Source organism: Microchirus variegatus (assembly GCF_963457635.1).
Source record: "Microchirus variegatus genome assembly, chromosome: 4".
Classification (NCBI taxonomy): domain Eukaryota; kingdom Metazoa; phylum Chordata; class Actinopteri; order Pleuronectiformes; family Soleidae; genus Microchirus; species Microchirus variegatus.
The window spans coordinates 37576218-37600493 of NC_139805.1; the positions used below are offsets into that span (position 1 = coordinate 37576218).

Here is a 24276-nt window from a genome sequence, read left to right on the forward strand (position 1 = left end):
CACACACACACACACACACACACACACACACACACACACACACACACGAGACACGCTCGCTCCTGATTGGTCGCCGCTGCCTCGCGCCGCCGCTCATTGGGCTGAATCCTCGGACCGGCACAAACCGGCACACGTGATTGGCTCAAACACACGTCAGTCAAACCTGATCGACGGCGCATCAGTAGGACCCGCCCACAGTGACGTCATCAACTCGAGCAGCGCCGCCTGAAAGCTCAGGATTAACTCCTAATCCTGGAATAATTCACATTTTTAACATTTAATCACCAAATTAGGCCGTCTGGGATTAAAATTACACATATATGTGACGTCATTAAGATTGGCAAATTACATTTTGAGTCATAAAAACTGAATTATGGACATTTATGACTTGAAACAACTGAATTATGGACATTTCTGACTAGAAACAACTGAATTATAGACATTTTTGACTAAAAACAACTGAATTGTAGACATTTTTGACTAAAAACAACTGAATTATGGACATTTTTGACTAGAAACAACTAAATTATGGACATTTTTGACTAGAAACAACTGAATTATGGAAATTTATGACTAAAAACAACTGAATTATGGACATTTTTGACTAGAAACAACTGAATTTTGGAAATTTTTGACTAGAAACAACTAAATTATGGACATTTTTGACTAAAAACAACTGAATTATAGACATTTTTGACTAGAAACAACTGAATTTTGGACATTTTTGACTAAAAACAACTGAATTATGGACATTTTTGACTAAAAACAACTGAATTTTGGCCATTTTTGACTAAAAACAACTGAATTATGGACATTTTTGACTAAAAACAACTGAATTATGGACATTTTTGACTAAAAACAACTGAATTATGGACATTTTTGTCTAAAAACAACTGAATTATGGACATTTTTGACTAAAAACAACTGAATTATAGATATTTTTGACTAGAAACAACTGAATAAGACATTTTTGACTAAAAACAACTGAATTATGGACATTTTTGACTAGAAACAACTGAATTATGGACATTTTTGACTAAAAACAACTGAATTATAGATATTTTTGACTAGAAACAACTGAATAAGACATTTTTGACTAAAAACAACTGAATTATAGACATTTTTGACTAAAAACAACTGAATTATGGACATTTTTGACTAAAAACAACTGAATTATGGACATTTTTGACTAGAAACAACTAAATTATGGACGTTTTTGACTAAAAACAACTAAATTATGGACATTTTTGACTAGAAACAACTAAATTATGGACATTTTTGACTAGAAACAACTAAATTATGGACATTTTTGACTAAAAACAACTGAATTATGGACATTTTTGACTAAAAACAACTGAATTATGGAATTTTTTGACTAAAAACTACTGAATTATGGACATTTTTGACTAAAAACAACTGAATTATGGACATTTTTGACTAAAAACTACTGAATTATGGACATTTTTGACTAAAAACAACTGAATTATGGACATTTTTGACTAAAAACAAGGGTCAACATTTAAAATTTTAAATCAAGATTTGAAGTTAATCTTTTAACAAATATTACTGTAAATCTCAGATGTTTTAAACGTTATTTAAATTAAAAAAAAAAAAATGTGTTGAAACGGGAATAAAAGAAGCAATTCTTTACAAAATAAGAGTCAAATCAAATGAGCAGATTTTTTTATTAGACTTTTACTTTGACAGTCGTAGACATGAAGATTGTAAAACTGTTAGAATCGTTTGTTTTTACGTCGTCGCGTGAAAACAACAACAACGCTTTAATGGAAATAAAAAGCTGAAGATGCTAACAGTGACGATGCTAACAGTGACAATGCTAACAGTGACGATGCTACAGATTTTTGTCTGTAACAAAACAAAAAAAACGTAAAAAAAACATTTTTACAGCTCAGAAACATCGTCCGTTAGAAACATTAGCAAACAAGTGCGCGGTGTTTTCACGACACCAGTTACGAACAATACGCTCACGTTTTACGAAGAACGTAAGCCAAGGAAGATTTTTTAATTTTTTTAATTTTTTACAGCATCAGAAACAAAAGTCTCTTCAAAGTGCAACATTAACATTTAAGGGACTGGTGTGTGGGATTCAGTGGCACCTAGTGGTAAAGTTGCATACTGCAACAAAAATGAATTGATCTGACTTCACGCTGCCCATCGAAGGCTACATTTAGATTTATTATTATTATTATACGGTTTATTGTTTTTCAACGTTACGAAATTTTCTTGTAAAAAAAATTCTGTACAGACGGAAAAAACAGCAGTCTCTTATTAGGCTCCGCCCACTTTTGGAGGACGTTAGCGTAATCTTATTGCGATGATTCGTATATCGTAAGCCGCCATTTTGTCCAAAAGCCAAAACCCGGGAAACGCAATGCATCCTGGGATAGGTCAGGCCAACGAGGCTCCACGTTTGTCGTTCGGGGGGAGATCGTCAGTTCCTTAAAGGCAGCCGCGGAAAGAGGCGGGGCCTGAATTGAGACGCCGCGAACGAGTGCTGCGTTTTTCCGTTTAAGTGTTTTTTGGGGGGTGGAGCTTTGACAACGGGGGGGGCGGGGTCGAAGCTTTTCCACAACTTACATAGCCGAGCTTTAAACGAACGCCACCACTTTCACCCACAATGGCTTTTATATTCCTTCAACTGCTGTGAAAAAAAATAATAATCACATTTTAACAAGAATTAAGACAAAAAAAACTAACATTTTAGAAACAAAAAGAAATTCCAGCAGTTACATTTTTGCTTGTATTTATTAATAATAAAAAAAAAAAAAAAAAAAAAAGCTGAATTAATAAAATGATTGAGTGAAATCCTCACTGGATCCTTCATTTACGCTCTTTAATTATCATTGAAGGGTTCAGGGTTTTTGAAATGAAACCACTCACTCTCCCACACCAAAGTCCATAGAGAAAACCAGTGATTTTAGCTCACGGGGACACAGGAGCTGCTGGTCCTCTGCTGCCTCGTGTGGTCACTTTGTGTCACTGAGTTAAGTCTAAATTAAATATTTCAAAAGCCAAATTCACTAAAATTATATTTTTTAACTTAGTGATGGAGGCAGCAGTGGATCAACAACTCCTGTGAACTCCTGATGTTAAAATCACTGGTTTACTCTATGGACTTTGGTGTGGGAGAGTGAGTGGAAAAAAACCTGACTTTAGCCACTGAATAAAAGACTCAAGTAATAAAATCTGTCAGTTTAAGTCTACGACGTCTTAAGAACATGTTCACGTCTTTATTTCACTGTTAGACAGACTTTTCCTTGTGTAAACTGAAGTTTGTAAACCACTCACTCTCCCACACCAAAGTCACTCACTCTCCCACACCAAAGTCACTCACTCTCTCACACCAAAGTCACTCACTCTCCCACACCAAAGTCACTCACTCTCACACACCAAAGTCACTCACTCTCCCACACCAAAGTCACTTACTCTCTCACACCAAAGTCACTCACTCTCCCACACCAAAGTCACTCACTCTGACACACCAAAGTCACTCACTCTCCCACACCAAAGTCACTCATTCTCCCACACCAAAGTCACTCACTCTCCCACACCAAAGTCCCTCACTCTCCCACACCAAAGTCACTCACTCTGACACACCAAAGTCACTCACTCTCCCACACCAAAGTCACTCACTCTCCCACACCAAAGTCACTCATTCTCCCACACCAAAGTCACTCACTCTCCCACACCAAAGTCCCTCACTCTCCCACACCAAAGTCACTCACTCTGACACACCAAAGTCACTCACTCTCCCACACCAAAGTCACTCACTCTCCCACACCAAAGTCACTCATTCTCCCACACCAAAGTCCCTCACTCTCCCACACCAAAGTCACTCACTCTGACACACCAAAGTCACTCACTCTCCCACACCAAAGTCACTCACTCTCCCACACCAAAGTCCCTCACTCTCCCACATCAAAGTCACTCACTCTCTAACACCAAAGTTACTCACTCTCCCACACCAAAGTCACTCACTCTCCCACATCAAAGTCTCCATCACTAACTTACAATGACTGATTTTAGTGAATTCGTTTTTAAAAAAAATTGTCTTTCAGATTCACCTCAGTGACACAAAGTGACCACACGAGGCAGCAGAGGAACCAGCAGCTCCTGTGTCCCTGTGAGCTAAAATCACTGGTTTTCTCTATGGACTTTGGTGTGGGAGAGTGAGTGAGGTTTCATAAAGTCTGTCTCACAGTTAAAGATAAAGACGTGAAACTTTATTCTCGACTTTAAAGTGACTCTTCAAAAACACCTGAATTATCCCTTTAATTAAAAAAAAAAACAAAAAAAAAACTACAGCATGAGGCAAAAATAAAGACAGGAAATGAAGCCGACGGTTTACACATCTGAATCTTGTTTGTTTGGATTTTTAACTTATTACAGGAAATCAACATTCATCTCTGACGTAAACAATAAATAATAAACTAAATAAAAAAGGAAACATGATTTTATTTCGTAAACGTCACCACGAGCAGCAGGATGAGATTAAAGTGTAGAACACGCGTTTATAAGTCACGATTTTACACAAACTGTACATGAAAAGAATCAGAGTCTCTGCGTCTCCACCACAGCCTGCAGGGGGCGACGTCTCTCACCTGTTTTATGGCACCAAAGTGTCGAGAAAAACAAACAATATAATGTCATTTAATTCCAGGAAAACAAACATCTGTCCGTGTTCTGACTCGTTGTTGGTTTTACTTCCGTTTCCACGGCGACGCGCGCTAACGAGGCCACGCCGCCGACACGCTAACTGACGTCCGTCGCTAAGGAAACACTACGCAGCAAAGTGTACGATATATATTTCTACTCTGATTAGAAACCAAAATACTTAGATTTAAAATCTACACTTTATCCATTTATACATATATTTATTTATTTATTTATATATATTTGTTTGATTTGTAACATATTTACAGACGATGAGCAGAACCACATCAGAAATAAATCATAGTTATATGTAATAATAATAATAATAATAATAATAATAATAAGTAAGTCTGTAACAAACAGGGAAGTTTGTTTGAAAATCGCAGACAAAAGGAGGCGTGGTCTGTAAGGAGGCGTGGCCTGTTAGCAAACAAACATTACAACATACGCTCACGTGTGTGTGTGTAAGTCTTAAGTGTGTGTGTGTGTGTGTGTAAGTCTAAAGTGTGTGAGTCTAAAGTGTGTGTGTGTGTGTGTGTAAGTTTAAAATGTGTGAGTCTAAAGTGTGTGTGTAAGTCTAAAGTGTGTGTGTGTAGGTTTAAAGTGTGTGTGTCTAAAGTGTGTGTGTGTGTAAGTTTAAAGTGTGTGTGTGTAAGTCTAAAGTGTGTGTGTGTGTGTGTGTGTGTGTGTGTGTGTGTGTAAGTCTAAAGTGTGTGAGTCTAAAGTGTGTGTGTGTGTGTGTGTAAGTTTAAAGTGTGTGTGTGTGTGTGTGTGTGTAAGTCTAAAGTGTGTGAGTCTAAAGTGTGTGTGTGTGTGTGTGTAAGTTTAAAGTGTGTGAGTCTAAAGTGTGTGTGAGTCTAAAGTGTGTGCGTGTGTAAGTTTAAAGTGTGTGAGTCTAAAGTGTGTGTGAGTCTATAGTGTGTGTGTGTGTGTGTGTGTGTAAGTCTTAAGTATGTGAGTCTAAAGTGTGTGTGAGTCTAAAGTGTGTGACTAAAGTGTGTGTGAGTTTAAAGTGTGTGAGTCTAAAGTGTGTAAGTGAGTTTAAAGTGTGTGTGTGTGAGTCTAAAGTGTGTGTGTGTGAGTTTAAAGTGTGTGAGTCTAAAGTGTGTGTGTGTGTAAGTCTAAAGTGCGTGTGTGTGTAAGTCTTAAGTGTTACTAAAGTGTGTGTGTGAGTTTAAAGTGTGCGAGTCTAAAGTGTGTGTGAGTCTAAAGTGAGTGTGTGTGTAAGTCTGAAGTGTGTGTGTGTGTGTGTGTGTAAGTCTAAAGTGTCTGTGTGTAAGTCTACAGTGTGTGTGTGTCTAAAGTGTGTGTGTGTGAGTCTAAAGTGTGTGTGTGTGTGTGTGTGTGTGTGATCACAGCGCCGTCTCCTTCAGGTCGTTGAGGTTGGGGAGGCGTGGCCTAGCGTTGCGTCCGAAGCCGTGTCCGTTCTGTCCTCCTTTGATGTTCATCTGCTCAGGATAGGGGTTTCCCTCGGAGCGTCCCAGGGGCGCGGCGTGCCAGCCGGCGTCCAGCGGCGTGGGCAGCGGGTACGCGGCCTGACGACTCTTCAGCTGCGGCGTGCCGACCCCGGCGTGACCTCGACTCTCCGCGAAGCCGCTCTGAGCGGAGGCGGAGCCAGACAGAGGCGGGTAGCGCATGTCGGAGGGCGTGGCCTGGTTGGAGGAGGAGGAGTTTGAAGAAAGGTGCAGGAGCTTACGCAGCGACTTGAGCGGCTGACTCTGAAAGAGACACGAGCACACGGCACGGCGGCCATTTTAAAATCTGACATCCTGACACATACGCAAATCGCAAATCGCAAAACACAAAACGCAAATCACAAATCACAAATCACAAAACGCAAAACTCAAAACAAAAAACTCATCACAAAAAGCAAAACAAAAATAAAAACGCAATACAAAAAACACAAAACGCAAATCACAAAATGCAAAACAAAAACGCAAACCAAAAACACAAACACAAAACAAATACAACAAACAAAAAGGCAAATCACAAAACACAAACCACAATGTGTTTGTGTTTTTTGTTTGCGTTTGTGTTTTGTGATTTGCCTAATCACAAAATGCAAACAAAAAACACAAACGCAAATCGCAAACCAAAAACAAACGCAAAACAAAAAATGCAAAACAAAAAATGCAAAACACAAACAACAAACAAAGGCAAATCACAAAACACAAACAAAAAACACAAACGCAAACAAATAACACAAACGCAAATCACAAAACAAAAACAAACGCAAAACAAAAAATGCAAAACAAAAAATGCAAAACACAAACAACAAACACAAAGGCAAATCACAAAACACAAACAAAAAACACAAACGCAAAACAAATAACACAAACGCAAATCACAAAACGCAAACCAAAAACAAACGCAAAACAAAAACGCAAAACACAAACAACAAACACAAAGGCAAATCACAAAACACAAATGCAAATCACAAAACGCAAACTAAAAACAAACGCAAAACAAAAACGCAAAACACAAACAACAAACACAAATGCAAATCACAAAACGCAAACTAAAAACAAACGCAAAACAAAAACGCAAAACACAAACAACAAACACAAAGGCAAATCACAAAACACAAACGCAAATCACAAAACGCAAAACAAAAAACACAAACGCCATTTTAAAATCTGACAGTGACACAGCGGCCATTTTAATGTCTTTTTTTTTTCAAAACTAACTCCTGTAACTGTTTTCAAAGTGGAGTCGCCCCCTGGTGGACAACTGATACTTCAGTCCCATTTCCTTGGGTTCACTTTTCATTCGTATACATTTGTCCACGATCGCATATTTATACGAAAAACACTTTGTGGTGAAAGTCCGTAAAATGGAAACTATTTAAACGCCAACATTTAAATAAACAAACATTAAACTGCTGTTTGTCCGTCAGTCAAAGTCAAATCTTACTGGAGAGTGAGAGTCGGACAGTTTCTCCTGAGGCCAATCCTTGTCCTGGTCTCGGTCTCTGCTCTTGTCTCGCGTCCTGTGACGTCCACTCTGATGTCCACTCTGATGTCCACTCTGATGTCCACCAGACCTGGACGACCTGGACGTCTTCTGCATCACAGAGTCCACGCTGTCCACCACCTGTTTACACACATACACATATATCTTGCTTTGAGGAGCATCACAGTGTTAATGTGGCTGCAGGTTTAAAAGATAGATTTAATCATAGAATTACGGTGGCCCCCGAGGTGCAAAACACAAACTCAAATCGCAGAACACAAACGCAAATCACGAAAAACAAACGCAAAACGCAAATCACAAATGCATAACAAACGCAAATACAAAAAAACACAAACGCAAAAAACAAACAAACGCAAAACAAAAAACGCAAATCAGAAACGCAAAACAAAAAACACAAACACCAAAGAACGGTCACGAACACAAACGCAAATCGCAGAACACAAACGCAAATCACGAAACACAAACGCAAATCACAAATGCATAACAAACGCAAATGCAAAAAAACACAAACGCAAAAAACAAACAAAAAATGCAAATCAGAAACGCAAAACAAAAAACACAAACACCAAAGAACGGTCACGAACACAAACGCAAATCGCAGAACACAAACGCAAATCACGAAACACAAACGCAAATCGCAAAACGCAAATCACAAATGCATAAAACAAACGTAAATGCAAAAAAACACAAACGCAAAAAACAAACAAACTCAAAACAAAAAACGCAAATCACAAATGCAAAACAAAAAACACAAACACCAAAGAAATGAATGCAAAAAAACACAAACGCAAAAAACAAACAAACGCAAAATCACAAGACACAAAAGCAAAACAAAAAACACAAACACCAAAGAACGCTCACGAACACAAACGCAAATCGCGGAACACAAACGCAAATCACGAAACAAACGCAAATCGCAAAACACAAACGCAAATCACAAATGCATAACACAAACGCAAATGCAAAAAAACACAAAAGAAAAAAAAACAAATGCAAAACAAAAAACACAAACACCAAAAAAAGCGCAATGCAAAAAAACACAAACGCAAAAAACAAACAAACGCAAAATCACAAAACACAAAACACAACCGCAAAACAAAAAACACAAACACCAAAGAACGGTCACGAACACAAACGCAAATCGCAGAACACAAACGCAAATCACAAAACACAAACGCAAATCGTAAATCACAAATGCATAAAACAAACGTAAATGCAAAAAAACACAAACGCAAAAAACAAACAAACTCAAAACAAAAAATGCAAATCACAAATGCAAAACAAAAAACACAAACACCAAAGAAAGCGCAATGCAAAAAAACACAAACGCAAAAAACAAACAAACGCAAAACACAATTCACAAAACACAAACGCAAAACAAAAAACACAAACACCAAAGAAAGCTCACGAACACAAACGCAAATCACACAAATGCAAATCACGAAACACAAATGCAAATCGCAAAACACAAACGCAAATCACAAACGCAAATCACAAATCACAAACGAAAACCACAAATGCATAACACAAACGCAAATGCAAAAAAACACAAACGCAAAACAAAAAAAGCAAATCACAAACGCAAATCACAAATCACAAACAAAAACCACAAATGCATAACACAAATGCAAATGCAAAAAAAACACAAACGCAAAAAAACAAACAAACGCAAAACAAAAAACGCACATCACATAAACGCAAATCACATAAACGCAAATCGCCCCCGCAAAAACTAACGCACGTAACTTGGTGTGAAGACGTTATCGACCAAGACGTAGAAAAAAGTCGACCGCGTATATATATATATATGTATATATATATATATATGTACGGTGGTTGTGATGAAGAGGTTGTGATGGTTTTGATCTCTCACCATCTGAGTCTTCTTCTTCTTCTTCTTTATGGCTCTGAAGAAACTCTGCTTCTCTTTGTCTTTGGTCGGTTCAGATCCACTCAGAACCACAGTGTCTGGACCCGTCCTGCAAACACAAGAGTAAAAGTACACAGGTTAAAAACCTGAGCGTGAGAATCAAATCAATCGCACTGATCATTGATTATCAGTCGTAATTACCAGGGGTCAAAGGTCGGCTGGCGTTTGGAGTGGTTGGACAAACTGCTGCTGTCGGCAGAAAGAGCCGAGGATCGACTCTGAGCTCGACTCTCATGGAAGGAGTTATCTGGACGAGGAGAGGGAACTGACACACACACACACACACACACACACACACACACACACACACACACACACACACACACACACACACACACACACAGTTTTCTGTAAGATTTCACTGAGTTTTCAGTGTTTTTACTGCGTTTTCTCTCAGTTTTCTGAGTGTTTTCTGAGTGTTTTCAGGGTGTTTTCAGTGTGTTTTCTATGAGTTTTCTGTGAGTTTTCTATGAGTTTTCTGTGAGTTTTCAGTGTGTTTTCACTGAGTTTTTAGTGAGTTTTCTGTGAGTTTTCAGTGAGTTTTTTCTGAGTTTTCAGTGTGTTTTCACTGAGTTTTCAGCGTGTTTTCAGTGAGTTTTCTGAGTGTTTTCAGTGTGTTTTCAGTGAGTTTTCTCTGAGTTTTCAGTGTGTTTTCAGTGAGTTTTCTCTGAGTTTTCAGTGTGTTTTCAGTGAGTTTTCAGTGAGTTTTCTGTGTTTTCAGTGAGTTTTCAGTGAGTTTTCTCTGAGTTTTCAGTGTGTTTTCAGTGCGTTTTCAGTGAGTTTTCAGTGTGTTTTCAGTGAGTTTTCCCTGAGTTTTCAGTGAGATTTGTGTGAGCTTTCACTGAGTTTTCACTGAGTTTTCAGTGTGTTTTCTGTAAGTTTTCAGTGTGATTTCAGTGTTTTCTGTCAGTTTTCAGTGTGTTTTCAGTGAGTTTTCAGTGAGTTTTCAGGGTGTTTTCTGTGAGTTTCAGTGAGTTTTCAGGGTGTTTTCTGTGAGTTTCAGTGAGTTTTCAGTGTGTTTTCTGTGAGTTTTCAGTGTGATTTCAGTGTTTTCTGTCAGTTTTCAGTGTGTCTTCAGTGAGTTTTCAGGGTTTTTTCTCTGAGTTTTCAGTGTGTTTTCTGTGTGTTTTCAGTGAGTTTTCAGGGTGTTTTCTCTGAGTATTCAGTGTGTTTTCAGTGAGTTTTTGCTTTGTTTTCAGTGAGTTTTCAGTGAGTTTTCACTGAGTTTTCAGTGAATTTTCAGAGTGTTTTCTCAGTGAGTTTTCAGTGTGTTTTCAGTGAGTTTTCAGTGAGTTTTCAGTGAGTTTTCACTGAGTTTTCAGTGAATTTTCAGAGTGTTTTCTCAGTGAGTTTTCAGTGAGTTTTCAGTGTGTTTTCAGTGAGTTTTCTCTGAGTTTACAGTGAGTTTTCAGTGTGTTTTCAGTGTGTTTTCAGTGAGTTTTCTCTGAGTTTACAGTGAGTTTTCAGTGTGTTTTCAGTGAGTTTTCTCTGAGTTTTGTGTGTGTTTTCAGTGCGTTTTCAGTGAGTTTTCTCTGAGTTTTCTCTGAGTTTACAGTGAGTTTTCATTGTGTTTTCAGTGTGTTTTCAGTGAGTTTTCTCAGTGAGTTTTCAGCGTGTTTTCAGTGAGTTTCAGTGTGTTTTCAGCGTGTTTTCAGCGTGTTTTCAGCGTGTTTTCAGTGTGTTTTCAGTGAGTTTACAGTGAGTTTTCAGTGTGTTTTCTCAATGTGTTTTCAGTGTGTTTTCAGTGTGTTTTCTCTGGGTTTTCAGTGTGTTTTCTCAATGTGTTTTCAGTGTGTTTTCTCTGGGTTTTCAGTGTGTTTTCTCAGTGAGTTTTCTGAGTGTTTTCAGTGTGTTTTCTGGACAGCGTCAGTGTAGACAAACAAACTAACCTCTGTAGAAACTGCCCACTCTCCTGGGCATGGACTCACTGTAGATGTTTCTGTTCTCTTTGCACGACGACGCTCCGTCTTCTGTTTGTTGATCGTGATACAAACCCACCTGAGTCACAACAGACAAAACAAAACTCAAATAATGTAATAATGATGTTATAATGTAGTACTAATGTAATAATAACGCAATAATATAATAGTAATATAATAATAATGATGTAATAATGTAGTACTAATGTAATAATAATAATGCAATAGTGATTTTATAATGTAGTACTAATGTAATAATAATAATGCAATAATATAATAGTCATGTAATAATAATGTAATAATGTAGTTCTAATGTAATAATAATATAATAATGTAGTAATAATGTAATAATGATGTAATAATAATAATGTAATGATGATGTAATAATACAATTATAATGTAAGAATAGAAAAGTAATAATATTTGTAATGATAATGATGTAATAATGTAGTACAAATGTAATAAAATAATAATCATAATATTAATAAAATAATATTAATGATATAATAATGTAATGATAATGTAATAATGATGTAATAACAATTTAATAATAATATAATAATAGAATAAAGTTATGATAATGTAATAACGTAATAATGATGTAATAACAATTTAATAATATGTAATATAATACAGTAATAATTATGTAATGTAATAAAGTAATAATGATAATATAATAATAATAATGAGTGATGATGATTGAATAAATGACAGCAGGTTGTTTGGTCTATTTTTAAAGCGTCTGATCAGATGTGGATGTGGAGGTGTGTGTTTGATTCACACGTCGTCATGACGATACAAACAGCTTCTGTTAGCCATATAAATGTTTGTGTGTCAGTGTGTGTGTGTGTGTGTGAGCGCTGCAGTGTGTTTGTTCCACAATTTACAGGAAAAAGCAAAACAGAGAGAGAGAGAGAGAGAGAGAGCAGCATCCACTCACTCTCCCACACCAAAGCCCATAGAGAAAACCAGTGATTTTAGCTCACAGGGACACAGGAGCTCCTGGTCTAACTGCTGCCTCGTGTGGTCACTTTGTGTCACTGAGTTAAGTCTGTATAAAATATTTCAACAGCCGAATTTTACAAAACAACACGTTTGAATTTAGTGATGTTAAAATCACTGGTTTTCTCTATGAGGTTTTGGTGTGAGGAGAGTGAGTGGTGAGTTCCCACAGCAGGGGGGCGCTCTCTCTGCGACTGACCCTGCTCACGTCGTCCTCCCTGGACGAGGACGCGTGGTGAGGCAGCGTGCGATGCTGCAGCTGCGGCGACAGCAGCTGCAGACTGGACGCTCTGCCGCTCAGACCCTGAGCCGCCGCCGCCGCCGCCACCGTCAGCGCGTCGTCCGCCGCCGCGTGCGTCCTCTGGTGATCCCGCCGCACGTACATGGAGTGACGGTGCGGCCGCTGCTGCGAGGAGAAGGGGCTGGTGTAGCCCTGGGCGTAGGACAGCGGGTCGTGCGGCGCCGACAGCGAGTGGGCGTGGCTTCTGTCCGCGCCGCCGTCCGCCGGCTCCGGGGCGTCCGAGGACTTGGCGTCCTCCGCGGCCTTGTGGCGAGCGGAGTTGCGTCTGTAGGAGGAGTCCAGCGTGTTGCTCTCCCGGTCCGAGCGCGTGCCGCCTCGCCCGGCGCCGGCGGCGGCCCCCAGCCTGTCGACGCGGCGCGGCGCGGGGCTGCTCGGCGCCGTCAGGTCCAGGCAGCTGGACGGGAAGTAGCGCGGCGCCGGCTCGTCGGCGTACAGGTGCACGTCGTTCAGGTTGCCCACCGACTTGGCGTCGCTGAGCGTGCCGTAGCTTTTGGACAAGTTCAGGTAGGCGGCGAACTTGGACGAGGAGGGGGCGGAGCCGTGCGACTCCACGTAGCTGTGGCGAGCGTGCTTCTCGCCGGACTGCAGCGTGTTGGTCTTGCCCTCCACGAACGAGTGGCGGTTCTGCTGCGAGCGGAAGTTGGACTTGAGGTACTTGGCGCCGGGGCCGTCGGACGCCTTGGCGCCCGGGTTGGCGTCGCTCTTGGCGTCGCTGGCGGCGAGCAGGTGCGGCAGGTTGCTGCTGCTCAGGTCCACGCTGCACGAGCCGGCGTGGTTGAACATCTGCGGCACGTAGCTCTTGGCGTGCAGCGTGGGGCTGAGCGTCACCGACATGCTGCTGCCGTTGAGGAAGCCGTCGTTGCTCGGGTGAAGGTCGACCTCTCTGCTGCTGGAGCGGTGGCTGCTGCCCGAAGTCTTCACCGCATGACTCCTGACCAACAACACAGGGAACGACCAGGATGACGTCATCATCACGATGATGTCATTATAATGACGTAATGATAATGTAATAATGATGATGTAATAATAATGTAGTATTAAAAATGTAATAATGATGTATTAATAATGTAATAATGATGTAATAATGTAGTAATAGTGATGTAACAAAAATGTAGTAATAATTAAATAATATATAATAATGAAATAATGATGTAATGTTATAATGTAGTAATAATGATGAAATAATTACGAAATAATATAATAATAATAATAATAATTATGAAATAATGTCATAATGCTGTAATAATGTAGTGATGTAATAATGAAATAATGATGTAACAATGTAAAAATAATTTAATAATGATGTGATATGTAATAATAATTTAATAATGATGTAACAATGTAGTAATGTAATAATAATTTAACAATGATGTAATAATATAATAATGATGTAATAATGTAATAATAATGATGTAATAATGTAGTAATAATTTAATAATGATGTAATAATGTAGTAATGATGTAATAATGTAATAATAATTTAACAATGATGTAATATAATATTAATTTAGTCATTATGTAATAATAATTGAATAATAATGTAATAATATAATAATTATGAAATAATGTAATAATGATGTAATAATTTAATAATGATGTAATAATGTAATAATAATGATGTTATAATGTAGTAATAATTTAATAATGATGTAATAATGTAGTAATGATGTAATAAGATAATAATGATGTAATAATGTAGTGGTGATGTAATAATGTAATATTAATTTAGTAAATGTAATAATTGAATAATGATGTAATAATTTAATGTAATAATAATTAAATATTGTAATAATAATGTAGTAATAATTTAATAATGATGTAATAATGTAATAATAATTCAATAATTTAATAATGTAATAATTATTTAATAATGATGTAATAATAATGTAGTAATAATTTAATAATGATGTAATAATAATTTAATAATGATGTAATAATGTAATAATAATTTAATAATGATGTAATAATGATATAATAATGTAGTAATAATAATGTAATAATGTAATAATAATGTAATAATGTAACAATTTAATAATTATGTAATAATAATGTAATAATAATTTAATAATGATGTACTAATGTAATAATTTAATAATGATGTAATAATGTAATAATAATTTAATAATGATGTTATAGTGATGTAATAATGCAATAATTGAATAATGATGTAATAATACATTTATAATGATGTAATAATAATTTAATAAGTATGTTATAATGTAATAATAATTTGATGATGTTGTTATAATTTAATAATACATTTATAATGATGTAATAATGTAATAATAATTTAATAATGATGTAATAGTAATAATAATTTAATAATAATGTAATAATGATGTAATAATGATGTAATAATGATGTAATAATGATGTAATAATATTTAATAATTTAATAATAATTTAATAATGATGTATAATGTAATAATCATTTAATAATCATTTAATAATCATTTAATAATAATTTAATAATGATGTTATAATGTAATAATAATTTAATAATGATGTAATAATGCAGTGGCGGCAGTGAGAGAAAATTGAGAAATTCATCTCTAACATTAAATGATTTCTGCTGTAAAAAGTCACGACTGAACATGTGCGAAACACCGCTCTCTGCTGACCTGCTGGGGGTGCTGTTGTCTCCGTGGTGAGGCTTCCTCTTGGAGGAGCGCACAGGAGTGGGTGTGGCCGGGCCGGGCCGCTCCACCAGCCGCAGGTTCTGGAAGGCGTGATGGTTGAGACTCTGCTCGGTGAGGAAACGCTCGCTCGGGTTCAGCAGCAGCATGTTCTGACAAACAGAGACAGACAGAGGGCGCTGCTGAGTCATCGGAAATGTCTCCTGCACTTTGGTGCGGGAGAGTGAGTGAGTTTACCAACAGGGAGTGTCATGTGTTCATACCTTCAGCAGGTCGAGGAGGCCTCCACCGATGATGCCCAGGTATCTGCGCTCCAGCGTCTGAGGGTGATTCACTGAAGGAAACTGAAAGACGGACAAAGACACAAAATTTAGTTCCACCGTATTCCCCGAAACTTGGTGTGAAGATGTTATCGACCAAGACGGACAAAAAAGTCGACCGTAACCATGGTCTCAACTCAACAGGAAGTCGGGAATTTTGACGTCCATTTTGTCGATTTGTACCTTGCGTAAATAAGCGACTTTGTCCAAGCGTGATTGTCATACCGACATAAAAAATACGTCCATTTCTACTAAACACATCAAAGGTAAAAAGTTAGCGTAAGATTTTGCGGATTTCAAATTTGCGAATTTCGAATATTGGACACGAAACAGGAAGTGCCCTATGACTTCGGCATAAATCGAGTTCCACAGAATTTCCCGAAACTTGGTGTGAAGACCTTATCGACCAAGACGGACAAAAAAGTCGACCGTAACCATGGTCTCAACTCAACAGGAAGTTGGGAATTTCGACGTCCATTTTGGCGATTTGTACCTTGCGTAAATGAGCGTCTTTGTCCGAGCGCGTTTGTCATACCAACATAAAAACTACGCCCATTTCTACGAAACGCATCAAAGGTAAAAAGTTTGTGTAAGATTTTGCGGATTTCAAATTTGCGAATTTCGACCATTTGCCACGAAACAGGAAGTGCCCTATGACTTCGGCAAACATCGAGTTCCACCGAATTTCACGAAATTTGGTGTGAAGATGTTATCGACCAAGACGGAAAAAAAAGTCGACCGTAACCATGGTCTCAACTCAACAGGAAGTCGGGAATTTTGGAATTTTGACGTCCATTTTTTGATTTGACACAAAGGTTTTGCGGATTCTTTACAGGTAAAAAACAAGAACAATTTCTCTGAAATAAGGCTAGTTTAAGTTCCTTGAAAACAATTTTTTGCAGGATGGAACATCACAACGCCATTGTAAGTTTTTAAGTTTTCCACGTGATCGCCCCCTGCTGACCAGACCAGACACTCGCTGGCCTCCAGCTCTGCTCTAATGTGAGGAGAAGACGTTAAAAATGTGTACGTTTTGCACAGAGGGGATAAAAATAGCAGGATTAAATTGCAGCCTTTGAGATTTGCTAATTGCTTCGTTTCAAGCTGCGATTTGAAAAACAAGCGAGAACAAAACTCTGGTTTGTACGTCGTCGACGAGCAGAAAGAATTTAGGATCCATAACAGCAGCTTTTAATCAAGTGTCTACAATTTTTAAAAAAGTACATAATTATCTGCTGCTTCCCTCTCAGTGTCAGGGATCCACACGAGGACAGCGAGAAAACTAATAATTATACGTTACAGCGTGGGCTCAACGGAGAGAAGGGGCGACACTGTGGTCTGCACTGTAAAAATATACAGCATTTACAACAGAGGAACAGCAAATATTCACATTTAAGAAGCTAAAAATGACAGAAACGTGAAAATATTCACATTTAAGAAGCTGAAAAATGACAGAAATGTGAAAATATATACATTTAAGAAGCTGAAAAATGACAGAAACGTGAAAATATTCACATTTAAGAAGCTGAAAAATGACAGAAACATGAAAATATTCACATTTAAGAAGCTGAAAAATGACAGAAACGTGAAAATATTCACATTTAAGAAGCTGAAAAATGACAGAAACGTGAAAATATTCACATTTAAGAAGCTGAAAAATGATAGAAACGTGAAAATATTCACATTTAAGAAGCTGAAAAATGACAGAAACGTGAAAATATTCACATTTAAGAAGCTGAAAAATGACAGAAACGTGAAAATATTCACATTTAAGAAGCTGAAAAATGACAGAAACGTGAAAATATTCACATTTAAGAAGCTGAAAAATTACAAAAAACATGAAAATATTCACATTTAAGAAGCTGAAAAATGACAGAAACATGAAAATATTCACATTTAAGAAGCTGAAAAATCTGAAATCTGGTTTTTAACCTCTTCTTCCCTGACTCTCTTTTTGCAGTCCCTGCTCTAAAATGACATGCCCAAACTAAATAGAGTAAATCTCTGCAGTTACAAGCTCTATGTGGATTATCTTAGTATCAAAATGAAGATAACACTTGTGAGATTCCACCAGAGGTGTAAGTTTCACTGTAGATGTCACTGTGTCAGAGTAAATGTACATGGATCACAGCATAACTGAAGGATTTTTTTCTCTCGCCTTAAAAAATATTGCATTTTAAAGCAAATATCACCTTTAAAATATAAAGCAGGAGCTTAAAAACACATGTAGGTCATGTAACAACATGTGAACATGATCTGTGCAAAGTCTGATGCTGCTGAAATAAAGCAGAGTGAAATTACAGAGGTTTTTGTAAAGAGATGTCTAGGCGTTCTCTCTTTGGCACAGCTTGGCACCATCTGTGCCATTTGAGATTTCTTAGGTACCAAATTATTAAAAATCCATTTAATTTTATTTATATGTCACTACAGTTCTATAAAGAACTTGTTTTGAAAAAAAAAAGTATGATAACTGGCTGTAAATCGATGCTTCCTGTGCGGTGCGTAATAATAACTCTGTGACTCTGCAGCGTCTTCAGTTACGCAGCGACATAGCTCTGGCTTACCTTGGTCAATTAGGGTGATTGACAGCTCGTTTTAAACGTCTAAACCAATAGAATCAGACCTCGGTCTCCAAATGCGTGTGAATCACTTCATTAGCGAGTCAAAAGGACATAAATGCATATGACGCATTTGTGCGGACATTAGCCCTTCTCTAATCAGAACGATCTAATGTCGCTCTGTAATGATCAATCAGACCGGGATTTGTCCCCAAAGCATGCTGGGAAGTGTAGTTCTTCATTAGAAGTGGTTTTGTTCCAGTGGAAATAATTTGTTTTGATAAACAGCAAAGGTAAGACAATATTTCTGCTTGTATTTCTTGAAAGTCAGTTGTTGTTTTGCTCTTATTTTGGGGCTGGATCCGTGAATCTTGGTCGTAGAGCGATAAAAAATTGTACCGCTGGAATCTGTAGATTCTCCGCTGTCCAGCCGACACGTGTTTTTTTTTGTTTACATAATCGCGCTGACGCTCCGGTGCCGCTTTTCAATGTGTGCGCTGTGACGGGTTTTTTCCGCTCCTGCTGTTTGATCAATCTGTGTTTTAACTGTGTTTCGTGAACATAAGAATGATTTATATGAGCTTTTAGCTGAGTTTCTGACCTTTCTGTGAGTATGAAGCATGTGTTTGTTAAAGTTAGATATGGTTTTATGACGCTACTTGAGTAATACTTGACTCATCAGCTTTATTCTATTCAGCATTAATTTTCTCCCGTTTGTCCTGGTTTTAAAGTGGCTGCACATTCACAGTTTGTTTGAGTGTCTTCAGTGTTTTTGCAGTGCAGACTTATCACAGCCTTCGTTCACTGAAGAGGACACAAGATGAGTCACTGTGATCACATCAGTCACGGCACAGAGAACCAAGCCAGGGAAAGAAGACAAGAGGAGGAGGAGGAGGAGGAGGAGGAGGAGGAGGAGGAGGAGGAGGAGGAGGAGGAGATGATGCTGTGACTCTCACCCTGAGTCCGTGGAAGCGAGGGTTGTTGTAGAAGAGCTTCATCTGCTCTGGAGGCAGAGGTCCCAACACCTTCTGGATGGTGAAGAGCTGGTCGATCTCGCTCTCTCCCGGGAACAGAGGCTGACCGTCGCTCAGCTCTCCCAGAATGCATCCCACTGACCACATGTCCACCGCCTTCCCGTACGGAGCGCTGCACGGGGGGGGGGGGGGGGAAATCCAAGTCAGTCACACTGAAGTTTGTAAACTCACTCACTCACTCGCCCACACCAAAGTCCACAGAGAAAACCAGTGATTTTAGCATCACAGGGACACAGGAGCTGCTGGTCCTCTGCTGCCTCGTGTGGTCACTTTGTGTCACTGTCATTGTAAGTTAGTGATGGAGGCAGCAGTGGATCAACAACTCCTGTGAACTCCTGTGTCTCTGTGATGTAAAAATCACTGTTTTTTTCTATGGGCTTTGGTGTGGGAGAGTGAGTGACTTTGGTGTGGGAGAGTGAGTGGTTTACAAACTTCAGTTTACACAAGGAAAAGTCTGTCTAACAGTGAAAATAAAGACGCGAACGTGTTCTTTAGACGTCGTAGACTTAAACTGACGTATATTTTATTACTTGAGTCTTTTATTCAGTGGCAAAATTATGGTTTTTTTTCACTCACTCTCCCACACCAAAGTCCATAGAGTAAACCAGTGATTTTAACATCACATACACACAGGAGTTGTTGATCCACTGCTGCCTCCATCACTAACTTACAATGACTGATTTTAGCGAATTCGGCTTTAAAAATGTTTCATTTACACTTAACACAGTGACACAAAGTGACCACACGAGGCAGCAGAGGACCAGCAGCTCCTGTGTCCCTGTGAGCTAAAATCACTGGTTTTCTCTATGGGCTTTGGTGTGGGAGAGTGAGTGGCTTTGGTGTGGGAGAGTGAGTGACTTTGGTGTGGGAGAGTGAGTGACTTTGGTGTGGGAGAGTGAGTGACTTTGGTGTGAGAGAGTGAGTGACTTTGGTGTGGGAGAGTGAGTGACTTTGGTGTGGGAGAGTGAGTGACTTTGGTGTGGGAGAGTGAGTGACTTTGGTGCGGGAGAGTGAGTGAATTTGGTGCGGGAGAGTGAGTGACTTTGGTGCGAGAGAGTGAGTGACTTTGGTGTGTGAGAGTGAGTGACTTTGCTGTGAGAGAGTGAGTGACTTTGGTGTGTGAAAGTGAGTGACTTTGGTGTGGGAGAGTGAGTGACTTTGGTGTGGGAGAGTGAGTGACTTTGGTGTGTGAAAGTGAGTGACTTTGGTGTGGGAGAGTGAGTGACTTTGGTGTGGGAGAGTGAGTGACTTTGGTGTGAGAGAGTGAGTGACTTTGGTGTGGGAGAGTGAGTGACTTTGGTGTGAGAGAGTGAGTGACTTTGGTGTGTGAGAGTGAGTGACTTTGGTGTGTGAGAGTGAGTGACTTTGGTGTGGGAGAGTGAGTGACTTTGGTGTGTGAGAGTGAGTGACTTTGGTGTGGGAGAGTGAGTGACTTTGGTGTGAGAGAGTGAGTGACTTTGGTGTGGGAGAGTGAGTGACTTTGGTGTGGGAGAGTGAGTGACTTTGGTGTGAGAGAGTGAGTGACTTTGGTGTGGGAGAGTGAGTGACTTTGGTGTAGGAGAGTGAGTGACTTTGGTGTGGGAGAGTGAGTGACTTTGGTGTGGGAGAGTGAGTGACTTTGGTGTGGGAGAGTGAGTGGTTTACAAACTTCAGTTTCCTGTTGTTAAAGTCTGTCTAACAGTGAAATAAAATGTTCTTAAAGATCAATAATATGTGATAAATTGATTTTGTTGTTTTATTTTGTATATTTATTTTTATTTTTATTATTTTTGTTGTTGTTATTATTCACGTGTTCGAAACGAACTAAACTGCACTGAACTGAACGTCGACGAGTGTTTCGTGTTGTTTTGTTTGCAGAGTAAAGGAATGCGTTTGTGAACAAAATTCACTCACAAATTGCTTTGTTTTATCGCTTGCGACATTTGTGTGAATTGTGTCCCAAAACTGTCCCTTTAGAGGCTGCTGCAGAAGGTCGGGGGGAAGAACGGCTACTTAAAGTAAATGTGCGACGCGAGGACGTACCCGAGCAGCAGCTCTGGAGAACGGTACCACCTGGTGGCCACGTACTCCGTGTAATTGGCGTCGGTTCCCTCCGAGAGATTACGAGCAAAACCTGGCGAGAGAAAAACGACAAAGAAAAGACAGAAGGGGGCGATAAAAGCGTGAGGACGCGTCGTAGCGTTAGCCTGGATATCGTATTTACGCTCACTGAGACGCTAAATCATCAGAAAACATCACGGTCACAACAGCTGAGGCTATTCTGTCGAGAAAAGGTCGTCCCAAAATATACATTTAATACATTTTCATAATCCCTGTAATGATTCACAAAGATCGCTAAGCTAACTGTGTGCTAGCTGTGGCTATTCTCTGGAGAAAAAGTGACCAAAAACCTTGTTTTGTTTCATTCTCATTATCCTACAACGATATAGAAACTGTGCTAAGCTAACAGGTCACCGGAAAATCTGCCCTACAATGATTTAAAAGATCACTAAGCTAACTTTGTGCTAGCTACTCTAAAAAGTGACCAAAAATCTACTTTTAATTCATTTTCACAACCTGACAATGATTGAGAAACTGTGCTAAGCTAACACTCCCCTGGTTGTAGCTGTAAAGTAGAGAGAAAGTGACCAAAAAATCAACTTTTAATTCATTTTCATAATCCCTACAATTATTTACAAAGATCGCTAAGCTAACTGCATGCTAGCTTCTGCTGATTTCTCGAGAAAAAGTGACCAAAAATCTACCTTTAAGTCATTTTCACAATCCTACAGTGATTTAGAAACTGTGCTAAGCTAACGCTCCCCCTGGTTGTAGCTGTAAAGTAGAGAGAAAGTGACCAAAAATCTACTTTTATTTCATTTCAATGATTTACAAAGATCGCTAAGCTAACTGTGTGCTAGCTTCTGCTGTTCTCTGGAGGAAAAAGTAACCAAAAATATACTTTTATTGAATTCTCATAATCCAACAATGATTTATAAACTGTGCTAAGCTAACTGTGTGCTAGCCGACACTGTTCTGATCGAGTGAAAAATCCCTGGATTATGGTGTGTTGTTATTGTGAGCAAATGCTTTAGCACTAGCCGTTAGCACGGATAGTAAATGCTTTAACACAGAGAGTAAATGCTTTAGCACTAGCCGTTAGCACAGAGAGTAAATGCTTAAGCACTGAGAGTAAATGCTTTAGCACAGATAGTAAATGCTTTAGCACTAGCCGTTAGCACGGATAGTAAATGCTTTAACACAGAGAGTAAATGCTTTAGCACTAGCCGTTAGCACAGAGAGTAAATGCTTAAGCACAGAGAGTAAAGGCTTTAGCACAGAGAGTAAATGCTTTGGCACTAGCCGTTAGCACAGAGAGTAAATGCTTTAGCACAGAGAGTAAATGCTTTAGCACTAGCCGTTAGCACAGAGAGTGAATGCTTTAGCACAGAGAGTAAATGCTTTAGCACTAGCCGTTAGCACAGAGAGTAAATGCTTTAGCACAGAGGGTAAATGCTTTAGGACAGAGAGTAAATGCTTTAGCACTAGCCGTTAGCACAGAGAGTAAATGCTTTAGCACAGAGAGTAAATGCTTTAGCACTAGCCGTTAGCACAGAGAGTGAATGCTTAAGCACAGAGAGAAAATGCTTAAGCACTAGCAGTTAGCAGAGAGTAAATGCTTTAGCACTAGCCGTTAGCACAGAGAGTAAATGCTTTAGCACAGAGAGTAAATGCTTTAGCACTAGCCGTTAGCACAGAGAGTGAATGCTTTAGCACAGAGAGTAAATGCTTAAGCACTAGCAGTTAGCAGAGAGTAAATGCTTTAGCACTAGCCGTTAGCACAGAGAGTAAAGCAGCACGATGTTTATTTATCTTTTCATTCTTCAGATTATTATTGAATTTTATTTCATTATATTCTTTAAAGAATTAACAGTCATTTTTCTATTCATTTATCTTCTGCCTTTCACTATTAATCTGTTCCACACTGATAATCTCTGTTTTTTAATCTTTGTCTGCTTTTATGTTTCTATGTAAGAGCTGCTGGACGATGGGATTATCGGGATTAATAAAGTATTTATCTATAATCTTCAACTTTGTTCTACTTCAGAATAATAATAAACTAATAACAGTAACAATACTCATTTCCTGCAGACTGTACACTGTTCACTCCACAGTTCAAAGTTCTTAATCCAAGTTTAAAGTTCTTTTTGACCGTTTGAAGTTCCTAATCCCAGTTCCAGATTTTTCTATCACAGCTTTAACTTCTTAATCTGTGTCAAGTTCTTCATCCGAGTTCCAAATTCTTCCTCATGGATCAGAAGTTCATGATCACACTTTGAGATTTTTAATGTTCCTCCAGTTCTTAATCCAAATTTCAAAATTCTTAATCCCAGTTTGAACTTGATGACGGTTCTTTTTTTTAATCCACAGTTTCAGGTTCTTAATCCCAGTTCCTCGACTTCATCCTCATCCTCATTTCTTAATCCTTGGCCGAGACCTTCAGCACAGAGATTATATAAGAATATAATCCTGTGGATGAACATCTGAGAGAAATCTCAAAAAGGGTTTCCGATAATTGTAATATAAAATCTGGAAAGCCTTTCCGATTATCGTAAAGTGAAAGCAAGAAAAGGGTTTCCGATAATCGTAAAAGTGAAAGCAAGAAAAGGGTTTCTAATAAACGTCAAAGTAAAATCGGGAAAAGGGTTTCCGATAATAGTAAAAGTGAAAGCAGGAAAAGGGTTTCCGATAATCGTAAAGTCAAAGCAGGAAAAGAGTTTCTGATAATCTTAAAAGTGAAAGCAGAAAAAGGGTTTCTGATTATCGTAAATTCTGGAAAAGGGTTTCCGATAATCATAAAGTGAAAGCAGGAAAAGGGTTTCCGATAATCGTAAAAGTGAAAGCAGGAAAAGGGTTTTCGATAATCGTAAAAGTAAGAAGCAGGAAAAGG

The 24276-nt window shown here is 38.7% G+C and overlaps 1 protein-coding gene across 1 annotated transcript in view; it reads right to left on the bottom strand.

The window, feature by feature from the left end:
- Positions 1-6026: 6026 nt before the first annotated feature.
- The window catches only part of LOC310925498 (cyclin-dependent kinase-like 5), a gene marked incomplete at both ends in the record, with an annotated part of 33892 nt that continues 15642 nt past the window's right edge, over positions 6027-24276 (bottom strand). The window contains 10 exons of the mRNA XM_083887466.1: positions 6027-6392; positions 7588-7764; positions 9521-9626; positions 9719-9842; positions 11467-11575; positions 12698-13730; positions 15420-15586; positions 15698-15778; positions 19269-19458; positions 21369-21459. Coding sequence (XP_083743592.1) covers positions 6027-6392; positions 7588-7764; positions 9521-9626; positions 9719-9842; positions 11467-11575; positions 12698-13730; positions 15420-15586; positions 15698-15778; positions 19269-19458; positions 21369-21459 — 2444 coding nt within the window. The remainder of the gene's footprint in view (positions 6393-7587; positions 7765-9520; positions 9627-9718; positions 9843-11466; positions 11576-12697; positions 13731-15419; positions 15587-15697; positions 15779-19268; positions 19459-21368; positions 21460-24276) is intronic.